Below are 19,294 nucleotides of genomic sequence, written 5' to 3'. Positions count from 1 at the left end.
ACATGGTCAAGACGATCTGCTGCAGTTCAAAGCGAGCATCAGAATGGGGAAGAAAGGGGACTTAAGTGACTGAACATGGAATGATCATTGGTGCCAGATGGGCTGATCGGAGTATTTCAGAAACTGATCTACTGGGATTTTCACGCTCAACCATCTCGAGGGTTTACAGAAAATGGTCTGAAAAAGAGGAAATATCCAGTGAGTGGCAGTTCTGTGGGCGCAAATGCCTTGTTGATGCCAGAGGAGAATGGCCAGACAGGTTCCAGCTGATAGAAAGGCAACAACAACTCAAATAAGCACTCGTTACAACCGAGGTCTGCAGAAGAGCATCTCTGAACACACAACACGTCCAACCTTGAGGCGGATGGGCTACAGCAGCAGAAGAGCACACCGGGTGCCGCTCCTGTCAGCTAAGAACAGGAAACTGAGGCTACAATTCACACAGGCTCACCAAAACTGGACAATAGAAGATTGGAGAAACGTTGCTGCTCTGATGAGTCTCCATTTCTGCTGACACATTCAGATGGTCGGGTCAGAATTTGGCATCAGCATGAAAGCATGGATCCATCCTGCCTTATATCAACAGTTCTGGCTGGTGGTGGTGGTGTAATGGTGTGGGGAAGATTTCTTGGCACGCTTTTGGACTATTAGTTCCAATCGAGTGTCGTATCTACGCTACAGCCTACCTGAGTATTGTTGCTGACCATGTCCATCCCTTTATGACCACAGTGTCTCCATCTTCTGATGGCTACTTCCAGCAGGATAACACAGCATGTCATAAAGCTCAATCATCTCAGACTGGTTTCTTGAACATGACAATGAGTTCACTGTACTCAAATGGCCTCCACAGTCACCAGATCTCAATCCAATAAAGCATCTTTGGGATGTGGTGGAATGGGAGATTCGCATGATGGATGTGCAGCCGAGTAATCTGCAGCAACTGTGTGATGCTATCATGTCAATATGGAGCAAAATCTCTGAGGAATATTTCTAGTACCTTGTTGAATCTATGCCAAGAAGGATTAAGGCAGTTCTGAAGGCAAAAGGGGTCCAACCCGATACTAGTAAGGTGCACCTAATAAAGTGGCCAGTCATTATGAGTGTGTATGTATGTATGTATGCATGTATATATATGTGTGTGTGTGTGTGTGTGTGTGTGTGTATAAAATCTCTTTTTTATTTACATTTAATTTATTAATTAAATATAAAATGTAAATTATTTAGCATTTGATTTAAATATAACAGTACTTTTAGATAAAGTGGGGGAAAAACGCATATGTGAATCTTATAGTACGTCATGAATAAAACAATACCTTACCACAATTTATAATCATCCATTTAACAATCAAATTTGAGCCTTTTTTAAATGCAAACACAGACTTTTCATTCAAAACAGATCAACTTAATGGAGACAGAAATGGTTTAAATGAAGAAGAATGATTTTTTTTGAGCCCAAAATTATTTTAAGCATAAACTTACTAAATTGAGCCTATATTACAATGGATAGCTTACCAAAAAATGAAAATGTTCATTTACTTATTCTCAGACTAGGTTTCTTTTAAAGATTACAACAGAAAACACTCATTTTAAATGAGACTTTAATGCATTGCCAGGATTCACAGGTATTAATGTGGTTTTTGCTGTATATGATTTTTTTTTACTGTAACTGTGTGCTGCACTGTATGTTATATAAATCCACAAACACCAATTACATCTAAATTCCTAATTCTTCTTAAATATTCTAGTAAAGAAAAAAATCATCTTGAATGTCGTGTGAAAATATACATATATTTTGTGCTTGTGTAAACTATTACTTTAAAATTGTTACAAAAAAAGACAAATATGGAAAGCAAATATCTCCTTTAAACAACATCAGAACATCACAATATATTGCAGAAAACAAGCACCTCACCCTCTGAAACTCCCATTTCTCGATCATGTGATCCACTTCCCCTCCAAGAACGGCGATCTTGGAATCGTCTAATAGCAGGATGCCATTTTTCACCTGAACGACCCCCAGGAGCTTCACTTTGGTTCCAGGTGGTGTGTTTAAACTGAAAGCGGAGCAGAAACCAAAGCGCATTAAGAGCAGCGGCAAATTAGTTAGTTCCCTTTAAAAAAACTGAGCTAAAAAAAAAAACGTCGTACTGCACTTGATTTAAGTCGAGTAAACTCAAATGTCCTGAAGCTGGTTGCCTTCATTTTTTTACAGTGTATAATTGAGGGGGTGACAAAGTGGCTCAGTGGTCAGCACTGTGGCTTCACACCAAGAAGGTCGCTGGTTCGAGTCCCGTTCTGGTCAGATGTCATGGAGTTTGCATGTTCTGTGTTGGCGTGGGTTTCCTCCACAGTCCAAACACATGCGCTTTAAGTGGATCGAATAAACTAAATTGGCCGTAGAGTATGTGTATGAAAGTGTTTATGGGTGTTTCCCAGTACTGAGTTGCAGCTGGAAGGGCATTCATTCTTTCATTTTTTTCTGCTTTGTCCCTTTATTAATCCGGGGTCGCCACAGCAGAATGAACCGACAACTTATCCAGCAAGTTTTTATGCAGCGGATGCCCTTCCAGCCACAACCCATCTCTGGGAAACATCCACACACACATTCACACACACTACGGACAATTTTAGAGTACCCAATTCACCTGTATGTGTTTGGACTGTGGGGGAAAGCGGAGTGCTGGAAGGGCATTCGCTGAGTAAAGCATATGCTGGATAAGTTGGTGGTTCATTCTGCTGTGGCGACCCCTGATGAATAAGGGACTAAGCTGAAGGAAAATGAATGAATGAATGAATAATTCAGACTCAAAATTAAAGTACATTGCAATGTGACTCTTGCGGGTGTGCACATTGCAATATGGATGCTAAAATTGTCAGGGTTCTGCCACTCTGGTCATGTAAATTCTTGTTTTGGTGGCAGAATCCGGACACTAGTCATGTCTAATCCTGTCCTGTTGTGCTCGGCTCGAGTTTTCTTGGGTCGAGCACTTGTTTCTGTCATTGTGTGTGTCTCCGTGTGTGCGCGCGCCTTCGTGATGCGGGTTTCGCGTGCCTCCGACGCGCGTGCTCTTTTGTGTATGTTCGTCTGTCTGCAGCGTGGTGTTTCATTCGTCTCAATCTAGTTGGTTTCGGTTTTGGTCGGCGCTGGGATGAAGCATGCACGCTGCATGTGTGAGTGCACGGTGAGTGCTTTCATTCATCGTGTACTCGTGTCTTGCGTTCAGTCTTTTGTTGGTGTCGTGTCTAGCACGTGGTGTGTTTACATGCACCGCATGCTTGTATTGTCTTGAACACGCAGTTAGTGAGTTGCGTGTTCTAGTCTCGTTTTATGCTTGTGTTGTCTCTCTGTGTCATGCGCTCTCCCGTCTATTGTCTAGTCCCACCCTCCTTGTTAACTCATTATTAGTTTGTCATGTTCACCTGTTTGTGTCGATTTACTTTTGCTTTATAATCCCCTCATGTTTTCAGTCCTGTGCCAGTTGGTCGTCTACACATCCCCTGTGTTTCATGCTCCTGTCTTGTCTTGCCAGCTCAGCCTAGTCAAGTTTGTTTGTTCGAGTACTGTTTTCCCCCTTGGGGTAGTTTGCTTTGCCTTTTTGTTTAATTTATACTTTATTATTAATAAAACCCATATTATTTGTTTGCAACTGAGTCCTTGCGCCTTTTCCCCTCACCCGACCGTGACAAAATTGATATATCGTGCAGTCCTAATCTGTACGTATTTCCTATTTATTTTTACAAGCTGCTCAGTTGTAAATTTAGATTGTGTAAAAGTTTTAACATTCCTAAAATAAGCATCATTATTTTTGCATGCAAGTTGCGATTCTGGGATGAAATGTGACCCAGCATATTCTTAGGAGAGTTTTCCAGAGATTCACCCAAAAATAGGTCAGTTTTTTTTTATTTGGTGCCTGTGAAGACTTTCCCCCCAAAAAGTTGAAATATTAAAATTCATAATTGCACTTCTCTGCTTTACTTGCTTCTATTTCCTGCTTGTCAATCAGTTTTCTTCCCTGCGATGTGTTTCAGCTTTATTAAGTGTGGGGCATTTGCTGTAAGTTGGGATTAAGAACTGGCTGTTTGACTTTAATTAAAGATTAAAGGGGGGGAGAGGGGTGGGATGGACTGGGAGAGAGCGAGAAAGAGGAAGAAACTCTATTTTCCCCTCATAAACACTCTAATACCCCGAGGAGGGAAGTGGAGCAGCACATTTTCCAAAACGCAGGCTTATTTGGCCAAATGTGTCCCCCTGCCTGCACCCTGATCAAATGTTAATGCAAGTTCTGCAGTGCAGAAGAAGCTCCTGCTAAAAATACACCACACGCACACCTCCCTGCTCTCCTACACGCCAAATAAAGCCCAAGTTTCCCTGCTCTGCTCATTACTGGGGGCCAGTGAGTTTGACAGGACTGTGTGACGTGACTACAGCGCTGTTATAGACTTTCCTGACCAGTTCATGAGCTGGAGCTCAAAGAGATCCACACCAGCAGAAAGCACATCTCTGGAGGTGTCAGATGCTTCTGTTCTTTTAAACATCCCATTTCAACTTCAAAGTGAAAAAAGATTTTAAATAAATTTTATGGAATTTATTATTATTCTTTAATATTAATATGTAATTTAATTCATATTTCAATTACGTTCAAATATAAACATAAAAAAATGCCAACCAAAATATTGAATAAAACATTCATCTATCTTCCTTCGGCTTAGTCCCTTATTTATCAAAGGTCACCACAGCGGAATGAACTGCCAACTATTCCGCCATATATTTAACACAGCGAATGCCTTTCCAGCTGCAACTCAGCACTGGGAATTATTAAAATAACTCAAACATAAAGTTACTTAAATTGAATTATTTTAAATATTGTTTAATATATATTTTAGTGCATTACTAAAAAATAAATATTGTGTGTAACTGAATGAGTGTCTTAATTGCAATCTAAACAATTAAAGGTAAACTAAAATAAATAATTGCATTCAATAACTGTATTCTCAATAAAATGCATGTTCGAAAATCCATAAATGCAACCTCGCTTGTATTTTTGCAAGAGAATGAAAAACTGTCACTAAAGTAATTAAATATTCTATGCATTTTGCTTAAAGTATATAACTTGTATAATTATAAATGGTTTCAAATTAAAAACAGATTTTTGCATTTAGCATTCTATGCATTTGTAACAATAGCATGCATATAGCAAAAGAAAGTTACAATTGTATTCATTTTGTGCTTTAAGCATAAAAAAATACTAGATTTTAATTAAATTTTATAATATATATGTTCATTTACCAAGAAAAATAAGGATAATATGTAAATGAATTGAGAATCTTATTTGGAATGTAAATAACTAAACTCAAACTATAAGATACGAGTTTCATGTATTCTCTTTGCCTGTATATTTACAGGATAATGAAAAATCATCAATGTAATTTAAATGTTATGATTTAAAAGAAAATAATCTGAATAAAAATAATTCAATTTAATAAATCAATTTAATTATGCTTATTTGTGTTTTAAGCATAAAAGAATTGCTCAGTGTAATTCATAATGAAAATACCTAAAGTCAAACTATGATTAAGTGTCAACAATTGCATTATAATATATACAAGTTAAAATAATGCACGTTCTGTGCTTGCATTTTTGCAAATGAATGTAAGACTAACACTAAATTCAAGTAACGCATTTAGATGCATTTGTAACAATGGTGTGCATTAGGCAGAAAAAGTTATTATTTTGTAAATTTATTCATTTTTAACATTAAAAATTGCTCAATTTAAATCATATTTTTAATGTATATTGTTATGCATTCAGTCAAATGTCTACCATTATATGTAAATGAATAATTAATATGTATTTTATTTAAAACGTAAATACCTAAATTCAAACTGTAATTTATAAGTAGTACATATTCTCTTTGCGTGTATATTTGCAGGATAATGAACAATTGTCACCAATGTAATTTAAATATATCAGCCATTAGCAGAAAAAGTGAAGTAAAAATAATGTTCAATCAAAAACACAGACTTTTGCATCAAGCATTTTAATGCATTTAGAAGAATTTGCATGAATTGAATACATTTAGCAGAGAAAAAGCTTAATTATTTGTGCTTAATTTGTGCTTAAAGCATAAAAAATGCTAGTTTTTAAGTGTGCAATGCCATCATACCTACAATAATACACATGTCCTGTGCTTGTAATTTAACAAATTAATTTAAGACTGAGACCAAATTATTTTATGCATTTGGCAGAAATGTTAAGACTTAAATGTGCAACCAAAAATGTAAATATCTGTATTATGCATTAAACAGAAAAAAGCCTAAACAGCTCATTAATTTTAAATTGCAAATAAATTTTCCTTATTAAAAATATAAATGTCTATTTGGGATTTGTAGAGCTGCGCTTTGATGGATTTGCTCTTCAGTATTTGGACTTTCAGCAGTGAAAATTAAACCACACTGAACTGAACTTAAACACTGAAAGCTGAACTGGCACAGTTTACATTTACTAGAACTTCTGTGTTCAGCTGCTTTGACACAATCTACATTGTAAAAGTGCAATAGAAATAAAGATTCATTGAATTGAATTGTATTTTAAAGAACCAAAGTCAAACTACAAGTGTGCAGCACATTGATGCAGATGTTGCAATAATGCATGTCGGCTCTGTGTTCATGATTCTGCAACTGAATGAAGGACTCTCGGCCTTCGAACGAACAGTGGAGAGTTTGATTCTACATCTAGAGCGAGAGACTGAGCGGAGGAACAGATGAATAAAGAGAGCTCTGTTCTTCAAACGGCACCACAACACAATCTCCACCTGTAGCTGCTGGCCCACCGCCACCACAGCAACAGACACACGGGATTGGTAGAGTTTCAGCCAATCAGAAGGTCCGAAACCGGGGTTAAAGGAAGGGGAGTACAAGAAAAGGACAGAAAAGGTCACTGGAGTATGGAGTGGCTTTACAAGATTACACCGCATCAACTTTCCAAGAATGAAAGTGTTTTTCTGCAACAGTCTAAAACTACACTGCAGCACAAAAGAGTTTTCTGATGCTGCACTAGAATTACTGGAGTATGGTTTATAAGAACACTTTGGTTCGTTTTTTTTAATATGATTTCTAAGAAGGTTACGTTTACAAATACTTGTATATATCAGTTAATATGAACTAACAAAGAAAATATTTAATCTTGGTTCTTTTTACATTACAAAATATAATAAAATAAAAAAAAATAAAATAATACATTAAAATGTACAAATACTAAATTAAATAGTTTGTTTTTTATTCAGTCCTTACTGCAGGTGGATTCTATCGTGCGTCTGTGTGTGTGTGTGTGTGTGTGTGTATATATACATACACACACACAGTCAGAAGTTTGGGGTCAGTAGGATTTTTTACATGTTTTAAAATCAGCTTCTCCTGCTCTCCAAGGCTGCATTTATTTAATTATAATCAAAGCACAAATTGTAAAATTTTAAAAAATGTTATTGCATTATAAAATAATTTGGCAAAATTAGTTTATCGTTTCATTAATTATTTATTAAATTATTTATTTATTATTTACTGATTTTAAAGATGAATTTTCAGCATCATTTCTCCAGTCTTCAGAGTCACAGGAATTATTCAGAAATCCCTCTAATATTAATTATTTTTATGATTATTAATATTATTATTATTATTAATGGAAAAGTAATAAAAGCAATAATGACTGGAGTAATATTTATATTTGAAACTACATACAATAAGAAAAGCAGTTATTTGAAATTTGAATATTTATTTAACAATTTTTTAACATTTAATAAATGCCACCAGAAAAATAAAAAATAAAAAAGCATGGGAAAAAAAAAAAAACTGACCCCAAACTTTTGATCGAATGTATGACTGCACCTATTATAAAAAATCACTTCATAATTATTTAGATGCTGACCTTATTGTAAGTAAACAAGCAATATAAAAGAAATTAATAAAAATATTCATTAAAATTTGTAAAAACAAAAATCACTTATATTTATTTTCTTCATGTAAATACTAAGAAGTCAGCCTGCAGCTTATAATTTTATTTATGCACATAGAAATAACACTTCACAAATTTATGTTGGAATTATTTGTGAAATGTGCAATCAATTTCCAAAACCTACACTAAAAAGTGTTCAACTGTAACACGCAGCTATTATAAAAGCAAAACTGTTAATATTACTGCTCATTTTAGGGTTACAGATTAAAATAAACTGTTGAAACTTAAGGAATAACTCATCTGTGCACAACCAAAACACCCAATGACATGTTGTTTGATTCAGCGGACACGCTAAAAAAATAAAACAACATAATACTTACACAACAAACCTGACACATTCTTGGCATGCAACCGGAAACTTTATGCACAGAGGATTGAAAATATGACAGCGATGCCAAATGACATGTTTTGTGATCATTGCATGCAAGAAAAAAAAAAGAGCCAGCGGTAACGTCAAAAGCACAGTAAAACCTCGACCCAGAATGACTCTGTGCAGCCGTGAACATCAATTCACAGCGTCTGCTTTCATGCAGCTCTCCACTACATCAAAACGTCTTTAGCCCGGCTCAAGGCAATTACAGCACCTCTTATCATATTAAGAGCTGCGTTTAATCAAATGGCAGGTTTTTGGCCTCATTATGGGCCACTTCACTGTGTCTGACGGCCCGAGACATTATTTCATTAAATAATCCGCTCCAATTAGACATGCTTCAATTAAACACCAGCTACTAGATTTCGCTAAAAGCAAGTGGAGGAAATTCTGTCAAGTTTATGTCGCAGTCGCTTGCCAACATTTTTTACGTTTGGGCTTTAATGTCACGCTTGAAAGCATTACGCGTGATCAAATTAGGCAAAAACATGGATGGGATGTGCAGAACTCACTAGAAGCGGCTGAAGATTTCTACAAGCGCAGGTTTGGAGTGTGCCGCGCATAGTAAATTCACTTCCTTAAAGTGGTCATATTATGCAAAAATCACGATTATATGGGGTTTAAACACAGTTGTGTGGCAGCAGAGAGTGAATATAAGCAGCTTCTAATGCTAAATGTCTAATAATGACATTTTTTGTAATCACACTTGATAAAAACTGCAGAAACACTTTGATTGACATTCTCCCTTTGTACATTATCAGCCCCGCCCACTAGTGACCATCTCTCCCTCATTAGCATATTACTTTAGTCTTGATTTTGAATCTGCCACTATGCTGACACACAGGCGTTTGTAGCTCCGCCCTCTTTAGAAAAGAGCACAATCTCATTTGAATTTAAAGCGACAGTCAGCAAAACGCAACAAGAGTTATAAAACATTAGTGTGGTATTTTAAGCTGTAATTTCACAAACACACACACACACTCTGGGGACATCAGAGACTTGCATCTTGTCAAAAGGGGGCGTAATATGTGCCCTTTAACATTTACCAACATGAGATTAAATCTTGCATCACAGAATGCATTGCACTTGATAAGGAATAAAACATTTTTATTCGCCATTCACTGTTTGATCAGACTGACATTAGATTAAAAATGCACATAAGAGTATTTATTTACAGGATGATAATTAGATTCCAGCCTTTGAATTAAACATGCAACATAATGGGGTCATGTAACAACATGCAGTGTACTGCTGATTGATTATTTAACACTGCATGGGGCATTCGGTTTCACAAACTACTTTTAAATAATAACAGACGCATGGTCTTCAATATTTGAAATTTTAAACTCAGCCTTCAATTTAAGACTTCAACCAAATCCGGAAATGGCTATTTTTAGAGTAGCAAATGAGGACATCCATGTAGCCAAAGAAATAGAAAACGCCTTTGTAACATTAATAGCTAGAAGAAGAATTCTTATGGAGTGGAAATCACCAATGCCACCTAAACGGTCACTGGCTTAGTGATGTAATGCTATTTTTTGAACAGAAAAAATTAAATATTTTCTCAGAGGATCGACCAAAACATTTTTCAAAACATGGAACCCTCTTATATTTCATATTGAGACTAATGTACTCCTCCAACCATAAATTCCCAACCCCACCCCCAACCACCCTTTTTTTTTACATTTTATTTTTTTGTTATTTTATAAAAAAATATTTTTTTTTTGTAAATTTATTTTATTTTTATTTTCATTTTTTATTATTATTAATATATTTTTTATTTAATGTATTTCCTTTTCATAAAAAATTTTATTATGTTAATGTCTCTTTTTCAAATTTAAGTATGGTAAAAAAAAAAAAAAAAACGAAAATACCTTTGTAATTAAATACCTTTAATGTACTGTACCTTTTGTCAAAAACACAATAAAATAATAATAATAATAATAATAATAACAGACGCTATGAATTAAGATGAGGGATTTTCACCTTGTTTTTTATGTTCGTTAAAGCTGCAATTATGTTATATGCAATGTTACTGCAATTACTAATACTGTTGTCTATTAGAATACTTTATAAAATGTAATTCATTACAGAGATGTAAAGTTACATTTAATTGCTCACTTTAGCTGAACATAGTTGTCTGAGCTCACCTGGAAATTCCAGATTTATTTTGTTGGGCAATAAATAAACTATTAAATAAAATATCAGAAGCATTACTGCGGTTTCAGTGTCACATGATACTTTAGAAACCAATTCATATACACTGTAAAACCCAAAAAGTCAAGGTAACTCAAACCATTAGAGGAAACCGATTGCAAAAAAACATTTAAGTTCAAACACTAATCCTAATGAGTACTCAGGGTTCAACGCTAAGGATTTTTTCTACTGGTCCGATTGGGCCAGTGGTTCAGATTTTCACTTGCCCTACCAAATTTTCACTGGCCCCACCAAAAAAAAAGGGAAGTTAATAGCTATTTTATGCCACATATTTTAAATAATGTGTCAAAAATAAAGTGAATCTAGAATTTCAATACTTAAAAACATGTTATTAAAAGTGTTTTCCAAACAAAAAGAACAGGGGAAAATGTGGAGGTATTTTATTGTGGTTCGAAATTATTTAACAAAAGGTGGCCGACTTGTCAAACTGATGGCAAACCGTGCAAAACATCACTTTTTTTCATTTTTTTAAATCACTTTTGTTTGTCGAATTGTTCACACATAAATGTCTGCTTCCAATACGTTAGAAACAGACATTTTCTTTTAGCCTTATAATTTGATCTTGCCGCCATGTTGCCGTTTCTTCGCTGTACTGGCTGTTATCAGGTTACGGGAAAAAGTTGCATGCTCAAAACATCAAATCAGACAAGAGGAACCAAAAAGCAATATGGTGTTTACGACATCACAGAGAAGGTAGTGTTTAAAGACTAAACTTAAAATGCACGCAATTGACAAATAGTCACAGACCAATTAAATGTTAGTGACAAGGCAGCACTGTCCCAATCAGGCCAGTAATTATCCTGTCTACTGTCCCAAGCGTCTCTCACACTGGCCCTGGGCCACCGGGCAGTCCTTATTGTTGAGCCCTGGTACTGTAAACTTAATCTATTTAAGAAAACAAAGCAATTTGATACAGTAAAACCCAATAAATAGAGAGCTCAAACAGAGTACTATAAAACTCAATAAGTTAAGTCCATTCAAACCGTTTGAGGAGACAGATAGCAACAAACCATGAGTTAAAAACCTGATCTATACGAGTACTGCGAACTTACTACATTTAAGTTGAAGTAATGAGGTAATTAATTAATAGAATTATTTATTATTATCTATTAATCATCTATTAATGATTAATAGAATTAACTTTCAGTCAATTTTGAGTTAGATACACTCAATTCATTTAATAAAGTTGACTGATTGGTTTTACAGTGTGGTGAATAAGAAACATTTATTACTCTCAGTGTTAATACCAATAACTCACTCGCCTTGTCTTCGGCTCAGTCCCTGACTTAGTCTGGCATATGTTTTATGCAGAGGAGTCCCTTAACCCAACACTGGGAAACACCCATACATGTATATATAATACTGCTGAAAATACCTGTGCTGCTTCATGTTATTTGGACCTCTTTTTTGCATCGTCATGCTTAATCATTTTAAGGAATATTTGATGATTAAAATATTAAGGGTGAAAAAACATTTAGAGAGGTCAGATGAAGTTTAGCACAGGAGAATGAATTTTACATGGATAAAATAAGGACCTTTTAGGATATTATTGTAGCATGCTTTAATTAAACATTAGCATTCTGCATAAAATCATCTAATTCACACCCTTCTACACCCTGCCATCATCGTAAAAAACTCACCTAGAAGACCAAGAATCTACACTGATAATATCTGTGTTCTCTTTTATATGCTTGTACTTGTTAATGTACATGATGAACTCTGATTGTTGTTTGTAACCATTCAGCAGCTGGAAAAAAAATGTATTTGAAAGTGGTTTAAATGACATGGTTTCTCTATTGCCTATCATCAAATCTGAGGTGTGAGCCATATCTTTACTTGCATAGTTATTACCTTTGATGATGTAAATTGAAATTAAAGAGATCATTCACACAAAACAAAAATGTGCTGTTTAAGTTTGGACTCATCCTCTGTCAAAATAATAAATAAATAATAAAGCATGCAGAACTGAATTACATCTGTTGCTCTTATTAAGCAAAATTTTCAGCTTGTACATTACTGTTGTAATAATGAAGCTGAAACTGTGGATTAAACACATGCGCTATAGGTGCATTGATGTTTCCCTTTTCAGTGACTCAATGTTTCATCACGAGTCACAGGTATTCATTTTGCTTTGCCAGTATATTTTTTGGACTATTGAACTATTGAATTTATTAACCAGAGCTAAAAAAAATCATCTTAAATGACTCAATGAAGAATAAATTACATATACTCAGAGATCCTCCTTTTTAAATTAATGTTTCTATCGGATTTTTAATAATATTTGTGCATATACACTAAATTAGTCAGTAGCAAAGCCAAAACTGCAACTAATCTAACACAAAACTGAAGACCGCAGTAAAAAAAGTACACCCAAATTAATATGTTGGGGGTAAATAATAAATAAAATTGCAATAAATAAGAAACATAAAAATATAAAACTTTGTTAAAATTGTATAGTTATAACAAACTCATTTGATAATGAATGTAGCATATTTTTCTATTTCTAAAGATGTTTAGTGAGCAAACTCTTATTTTAATAATTAAAACTGTTTAATAAACCATTTTGTTTTATTGCCCCAAAAATATTGACTATAATCACTGAGAAATGGATAGAAATATGAATTTAACAGTAAATAAACAAGTGTTTTTGTTTTGTTTTTGAGTGATTTATTGATACTATTAATACAGCAAAACAAACCACAACAAGCAATCTGTACCTGATTTTGGACAGTTGTTTGAACTCCAGGCCTGTGCATGCGGTGTGTCCGTCTGTCATCTGCACCCGCAGCATTCTGGGTGCCGCCTGCGACTCCTCGTGGTCTTTAGATGCGGCGACATTACGAATCTTCTGCACCTGTAGGACACACGGACCCTCCAACTGTGGGAGAAACACATTCGCCATCACATAAGAGAAACGAGCAACCTAAACAATGGAGATAATGAAGCACTTGAACATGTAGTTTTAAATAATTGTCACCAAAAAATGCAATACTCTATCAGCAATCATTATGCAGGAGTAAAAGCACATCGATTTAGATGAACAACTCTGATTCTGTTCTTATTACATCCGTCTTTTTTTCTTTTTTTTATTCCTTTAAAACACATTTTAATCTATTTTTCATCATTTTTATTCTTTGCTTTTATTTTAATGTACTTGTATTTTTGTTTATGTTATTCTTGTTTATGTAAGGCACTTTGAATTACCATTGTGTATGAAATATGCTATATAAATAAACTTGCCTTCCCTATAGTGTCTTCTGCTATTGGTTTCTTTAATTACAGCGCCATCTAGTGGACATCATTACCAAGTGCATGAAATGTATTATGGTAACTTTTTTTGTTATTTAGAAATGTACAAAAATACAGGATTTAATCTGTGATGAACATGAACACAAGCAGGATATTAATACCATATGAAATAAATTGTACAAAGGATAACAAACAAATACAAATCGTCAACATTGATAATGACAAAAGTAAATACCAATTAGAGAAAGTAGATTTAAATTAAAAGTAATAAAAAGCAATAAAAGTTAACTTGCTGGAAGAAGCATGAGGTTTTCATATATTTCTATTTGCTTGAAAAATGTTTTGTTATTAGATAAATGTATGGCTTTAAGCAGTGAGTCAATTTCAAAGAAGAAGTAAGGAGGAAGACTTGAGAAATGTCTGCTTAATTTCTATCATTTTAGACGGGGTCGGGCTGGGAAAATGCTTGCACGGTAAATGAACAGTCATGTGATGCATTTCAATTAGCGCAAGAAAGTAATCCAATCATTTGTTTTGCATTGTGTGCAAAGGTGAAACTTATGATGACTGAGACGTCAAAAAGAGTGAATTACGCGGAGTGGGAAAGTGTACAGCAAGCTGACAGTGAAAATGGCCGCACCATCAGTGAGCGCAGCTCCACGCTAAAGCCATCTACAGTGGATTCAATAACGTTCCTCCACAAAAACACATAGCCTAATCTTGGTGAGTAAAGGGTTTTTCAAATTATAAGTAAATATTATTGAATAAAAAATGCATATCGTAGACAGAGTATACAGGCTAATGTTGACATTATTATTATTTTAATATTCAGCTTCACCATCGCCTTAAAACCGGATTGTGAAAAGAAGTGGCGAACCAAATCCTGCAGAGCCTATATCTTTATTTCATTGTGGCCAAATACCCGTCGTCATTTAGAATTTATTTCAATCTAATCTGTTAGGAAAGACTTATTTTTATTGGTGTGTTGGCCAACTGAAAGGCTAAGTGGATGAACCGATGCCTATTTAGAGTGCTGAGATCTTACAATATTACAGAGGACTTGTTTTATTTTATTTCTTTGTTCCAACTTCTAAGTGACCTATTGCTAGGGCCAGATGGAATCTGCTGACGTTTTTTGCTATTTCTGTGGAGAATTTTGTTAAAAATCTGCAGATTTCTGCGGAATTATTTTGGGAGTATCGTAACTAAAACCTTAATATGTAAAATAAAAAATTATATCTTTTTAACTTTTATTTAATGTTTAAAATGCAAATCCAACTAAATACACTTTTTTTGGTAACAAAGCAAGTCTCTCAAATAATATCTCTAGTAAAAGACAGAAAATATTACTGAACAAACTGCATTGTACATAAATCAGATGAACATTTTCACATTAGTCATTAATATTACTGAAATTAATTTAAAAACTGAATAAATATAAATTTACACACATTTACTCAAGTAAATAAACAGAAATAATGATGGGCTAAAAAATCTGTGGAACATCTGCGGAATTCTGTGCGCGCAGATTCCATGTGAGCCTACCTATTGCCTACATTTGTTATGAACAAATAATGTTAAAACACGTATAAATGATTTAAAAAAAAGGCAAAAGTGCTGTATCAGGCTGTTAACGTCATAATGTCGGGCTGTAAACATGTTCGGGCTTTTAAAAAGCTGTCAATCAAAATGTACCTGTCAGGCTCGGGTTGAATTCTGTCGGGCTCAGGCCCTATCGGACCTCACTATTATGGCCCGATTACAGCTCTAGTCTGTTTATGAATAAAATGTTTCCATATAATATTAAAAAAATCATATGTATCCATCATTTTTATTTTTGGTGTTAATGGAAACTTGCGGATTAACTTGGAGTTGCAATTTAAAGTTACAGTCAAAATGTCAATTCTGTCATCATTTATTCATCCTCAAGTGGCTCCAAACCATTATAAGTTTCTTTCTTCTGTTCAAAATAGAAAATATTTTGAGAAATGTTGAAAACAAGCAGCCACTGACATTTACAATAAAAAAATGATAACACTACAGAATTCAACGGCAAGTGATTCCCAATATTATCTAATATGATTTATGATAAAAAATATCTAATTTTGTTTTAGGCAAACACAAAAAAGCCAACTTTTATAAATAAGCAACTATTATCTATCCTATAAACACTAGCCTCATGATAAACAAGTCAGGTAAAAAACAAAAACTGAATTATAAGAATTACTGAATATTTGAAATGTAATGTACACCAGAAATGATGATTTGAATAAGCAGATATAGATACACTGATGCAGATATATATAGTACACTTGAGGTGTTCATTATTTTCTAATTAATTCAATGAATTAATTAATTAGTTAATTATTCTACTTATACTATGGTTCCAAAACCACTGTTCAGCAGTGTTGGGAATAACGGCGCTATAAATAAAGAGCGTTACTAACCGAGATACTTTTTTCAGTAACGAGTAATCAAACAAATTTATTTATATTTTATTTACTTTAACTAATTACTCTTTTAAAGGAACGTGCCCAACACTGCTATTCAAATGTTGTATTTCAGACATTTGTCAGGTTTTTATCCTCAAACTGCTCCTGTGTGTTGCAAGTTTCTTCCACATCTCCTCCGAAGCCTTCCGTTTTTATGTGAATTTTGACTGTTGTAGCTGTGAAATAACTCAAATCATTCAGTGTAGTGAAATAGAGCTATAAAGCACTCAAAAGCTGCCGGAACTACTTTAGCTGTGCAATTATCTGAAAATAAATGCACACCTTAGATTGCTCATGAGCCAATCAGAATCAAGCATGCAGCAGCTCTTAGTTCAAGCTATGTTTCATCCACAAATGTACCTTTTCTATCCGTCCGCTGTTGATGTCCGCTGGGAGAAAGCTCTTCCCGATGGGTCTCAGATCATTCTGTGGATTACATAATAGTATTATTTATTGTCAATTATACAATGGTATTATCTGTTTATTGAGGTGTGACTGATTCTATGGTGAGCCGAAACTCAAATATACATCATCCCAGATGGACAAAGACATGTTATGTAAGAAACTTATTGATATACATTGACATTGTCAAAATAAAAAGGATAAAAGTGTTTCTTAAAGCGCTTACGTTTAGTGCTACTTGTATGATGTCAGTGGGTGATGTTTTCTCCTTCTCTGAAGAACTTTTACACTCCTCGATTCCTTCATCTGTAAGGTACCTGTGAAAAAAAAAAAGTGTGTGATTTTAACCAGGATTTTTCGACATATTTGATGCCCTAAATATGTGAGATATCCATGCTTAAATTGAATTTATAAACATTTTTGCACAAACAGCGTGTAATGTAATGTATTTTTTATTTAATGCCATGTCAGCAACCAAGGCTATCTTCATAGCAGGAATCTTTCAACAAGAAATATACAATTTAAAAATCAACAAACAAAATAAAACATAAATTAAATAAGATTTTTAGTGTTAATACATGATAAAATTTCTAAAATCTTTTCTGGTTTCACTTTGTCAAAAATGTCCTTAAAAGAGTTCATTTCATAAAAACTCCTTCTGGAATCAGTAAAAGCAGGACAGTCCAGTACAATATGTTTTACAGTAAGAGGAGATTTGCAGCACAAACACTGAGTAGGGTTTTCACCTTGGGGCAAAAAACCATGTGTTATTCTCGTATGCCCAATATGACATCTGGTAAAAACTACTTGATCAAATCGATTCTTAAAATTCTGAGTGAAACTTCAGGTTGGATTTCATATAATTTATTGTTTTCTAATGCATCCCATTCCTTTTGCCACTTGTTTAAAATGTAAGCGTTGATAAAAGGTTTCATCTCTCACGGAGGAATTTGGCATTGGTTTACTACTTGCTTCAAAGCATCTTTAGCAGCTGCATCAGCTCGCTCACTGCCTAAAAGTCAAACATGTCCTGGATATATATAAAATAATTATGTTTTTATTCTAATGAGACGTTTATAAAATGCAAAAAATACTGCATTATTCATTCAGATTAAGTCTATTTATTTATTTATTTATTTATTTATTTATATGAAGTAAATTAAGAAATAACCCATGACAACTTTAATGTAATAAAGACTCAGTCAAAAATATACATTTTGCTGCTTGTTTAACCTGCTTAAGTGACCTGAGCTCAAACAACACAATTCTTGAGATTTTTTGGGACAACTATTTGTGTTTGGACAACCTAAATGAATTTCGTGGAACCCTGCACTTTTTTACAGTACAGTTTAGTATATTTACCTTTAACCCACAGTTAAATTAATTTTTTGGCTCTTCATAACAAAAAGTTTGGGCACCCCTGATTTTGGATATTACTTTAATATCGTAAGGTTATATAGTAGTATTTTAAGCAATCACATGGTTTTATTAATCAGTATATTTACTAAAACTATGTTAAGCTGCTTTGACACGATCCAAATTTAAAAAGCGCTTCATAAATATTAATTGAAACTTGAACTGAACATGAATAAACATGAATTGAATTGTATAAAACCAAATTAACCTAGCTTTATTCAGTATTCAGATGTATGTTTAAAAACTAATAATTGCTCAATTTGCTTATTCAAACACCTAAAAACACAAAATAATTGTCTTAGTATTATCTTACTATTAATCAGCAGGTAAAATATTTGACTTTTAAGCACTTATTTCAGTATTATGTAAACTCCATTGCATCAAATTGTCATTCTGTTAGCATTGGCCTGCACCTTAGTACTTTAAGACTAAATATAGACGATAAAGTTTGACATCTAAATGAAATTAAAGCAAACTCTGAACAAATAAATAAACATGAAACCTCAAACTCCTTCAATGATGTGAGATTTGGGGAAAGTTTAACGGAGCTCGTCAAAGTTCAGTCCAGTCAGATTTAAACAGTATCAACAATAAACTTCAGCAGCAGATTAATAAACGATACTATATGCCACATCTATTATATAACACATACTGATTCAGAATTACTTCCAAAAGACTAACGTTAGCAGTAAATTAATCTTGATTATCGTGCTAATGAATTAGCCGCTAACAACAGTAACGTAAACAAACCAAACGCCAAAGAAACACTGTGATAAACTGCTGACTTTTTATAATCTGCACACTGTTAAATAAACACTTTCAAACGCATGGCATGAGCACATCCCGCTGCGTGAGTAAAGGCATGTAAACATGAGTTAGCATCATTAGCATGCTAAAGAGTTAGCCGATGGCACAGAGTATAGACTCACCAGCCCTCTTTAATAAGCGCCGAGCTTAAATCGCACATCTTCACACGCGCTGCAGAGTTTGTACGCAATCGCTGTCTAAAATCTCACTAAGACACCATTGTGTGTTACTCGGGATTCATTTCTGCATCGTTAGCTGAAGCTGCAGCTGGACAAAGACAGATGACGTCACGCGCAAACTTCTGACGCTTCTCGGGTCAAAGTGGAGCGCGCT

At 34.2% G+C, this 19,294-nt stretch overlaps 1 protein-coding gene and 1 long non-coding RNA gene across 2 annotated transcripts in view; one reads left to right on the top strand and one right to left on the bottom strand.

Annotated features, from left to right (window-relative positions):
* Nucleotides 1–19,255, bottom strand: part of tdrd3 (tudor domain containing 3) — a 50,443-nt gene extending 31,188 nt beyond the window's left edge. Inside the window, 5 exon segments of the mRNA NM_001001823.3 lie at nucleotides 1,913–2,054; nucleotides 13,313–13,473; nucleotides 16,697–16,762; nucleotides 16,965–17,055; nucleotides 19,084–19,255. Of these exon segments, the coding sequence (NP_001001823.3) occupies nucleotides 1,913–2,054; nucleotides 13,313–13,473; nucleotides 16,697–16,762; nucleotides 16,965–17,055; nucleotides 19,084–19,121 (498 nt within the window). The 5' untranslated portion in view covers nucleotides 19,122–19,255.
* LOC147834922 (uncharacterized) lies at nucleotides 1,451–3,958 on the top strand. The gene is made up of 3 exons (XR_015503075.1): nucleotides 1,451–2,167; nucleotides 2,275–2,505; nucleotides 3,480–3,958. It is a non-coding gene; the product is annotated as an uncharacterized LOC147834922 (long non-coding RNA).
* Nucleotides 19,256–19,294: the final 39 nt, after the last annotated feature.

Source organism: Danio rerio, chromosome 11 (genome assembly GCF_052040795.2).
Source record: "Danio rerio strain M-AB ecotype USA chromosome 11, GRCz13ab, whole genome shotgun sequence".
NCBI lineage: Eukaryota > Metazoa > Chordata > Actinopteri > Cypriniformes > Danionidae > Danio > Danio rerio.
The sequence above is the reverse complement of the archived record's forward strand: the minus strand, read 5'-3'. Positions and strand labels throughout refer to the sequence as shown.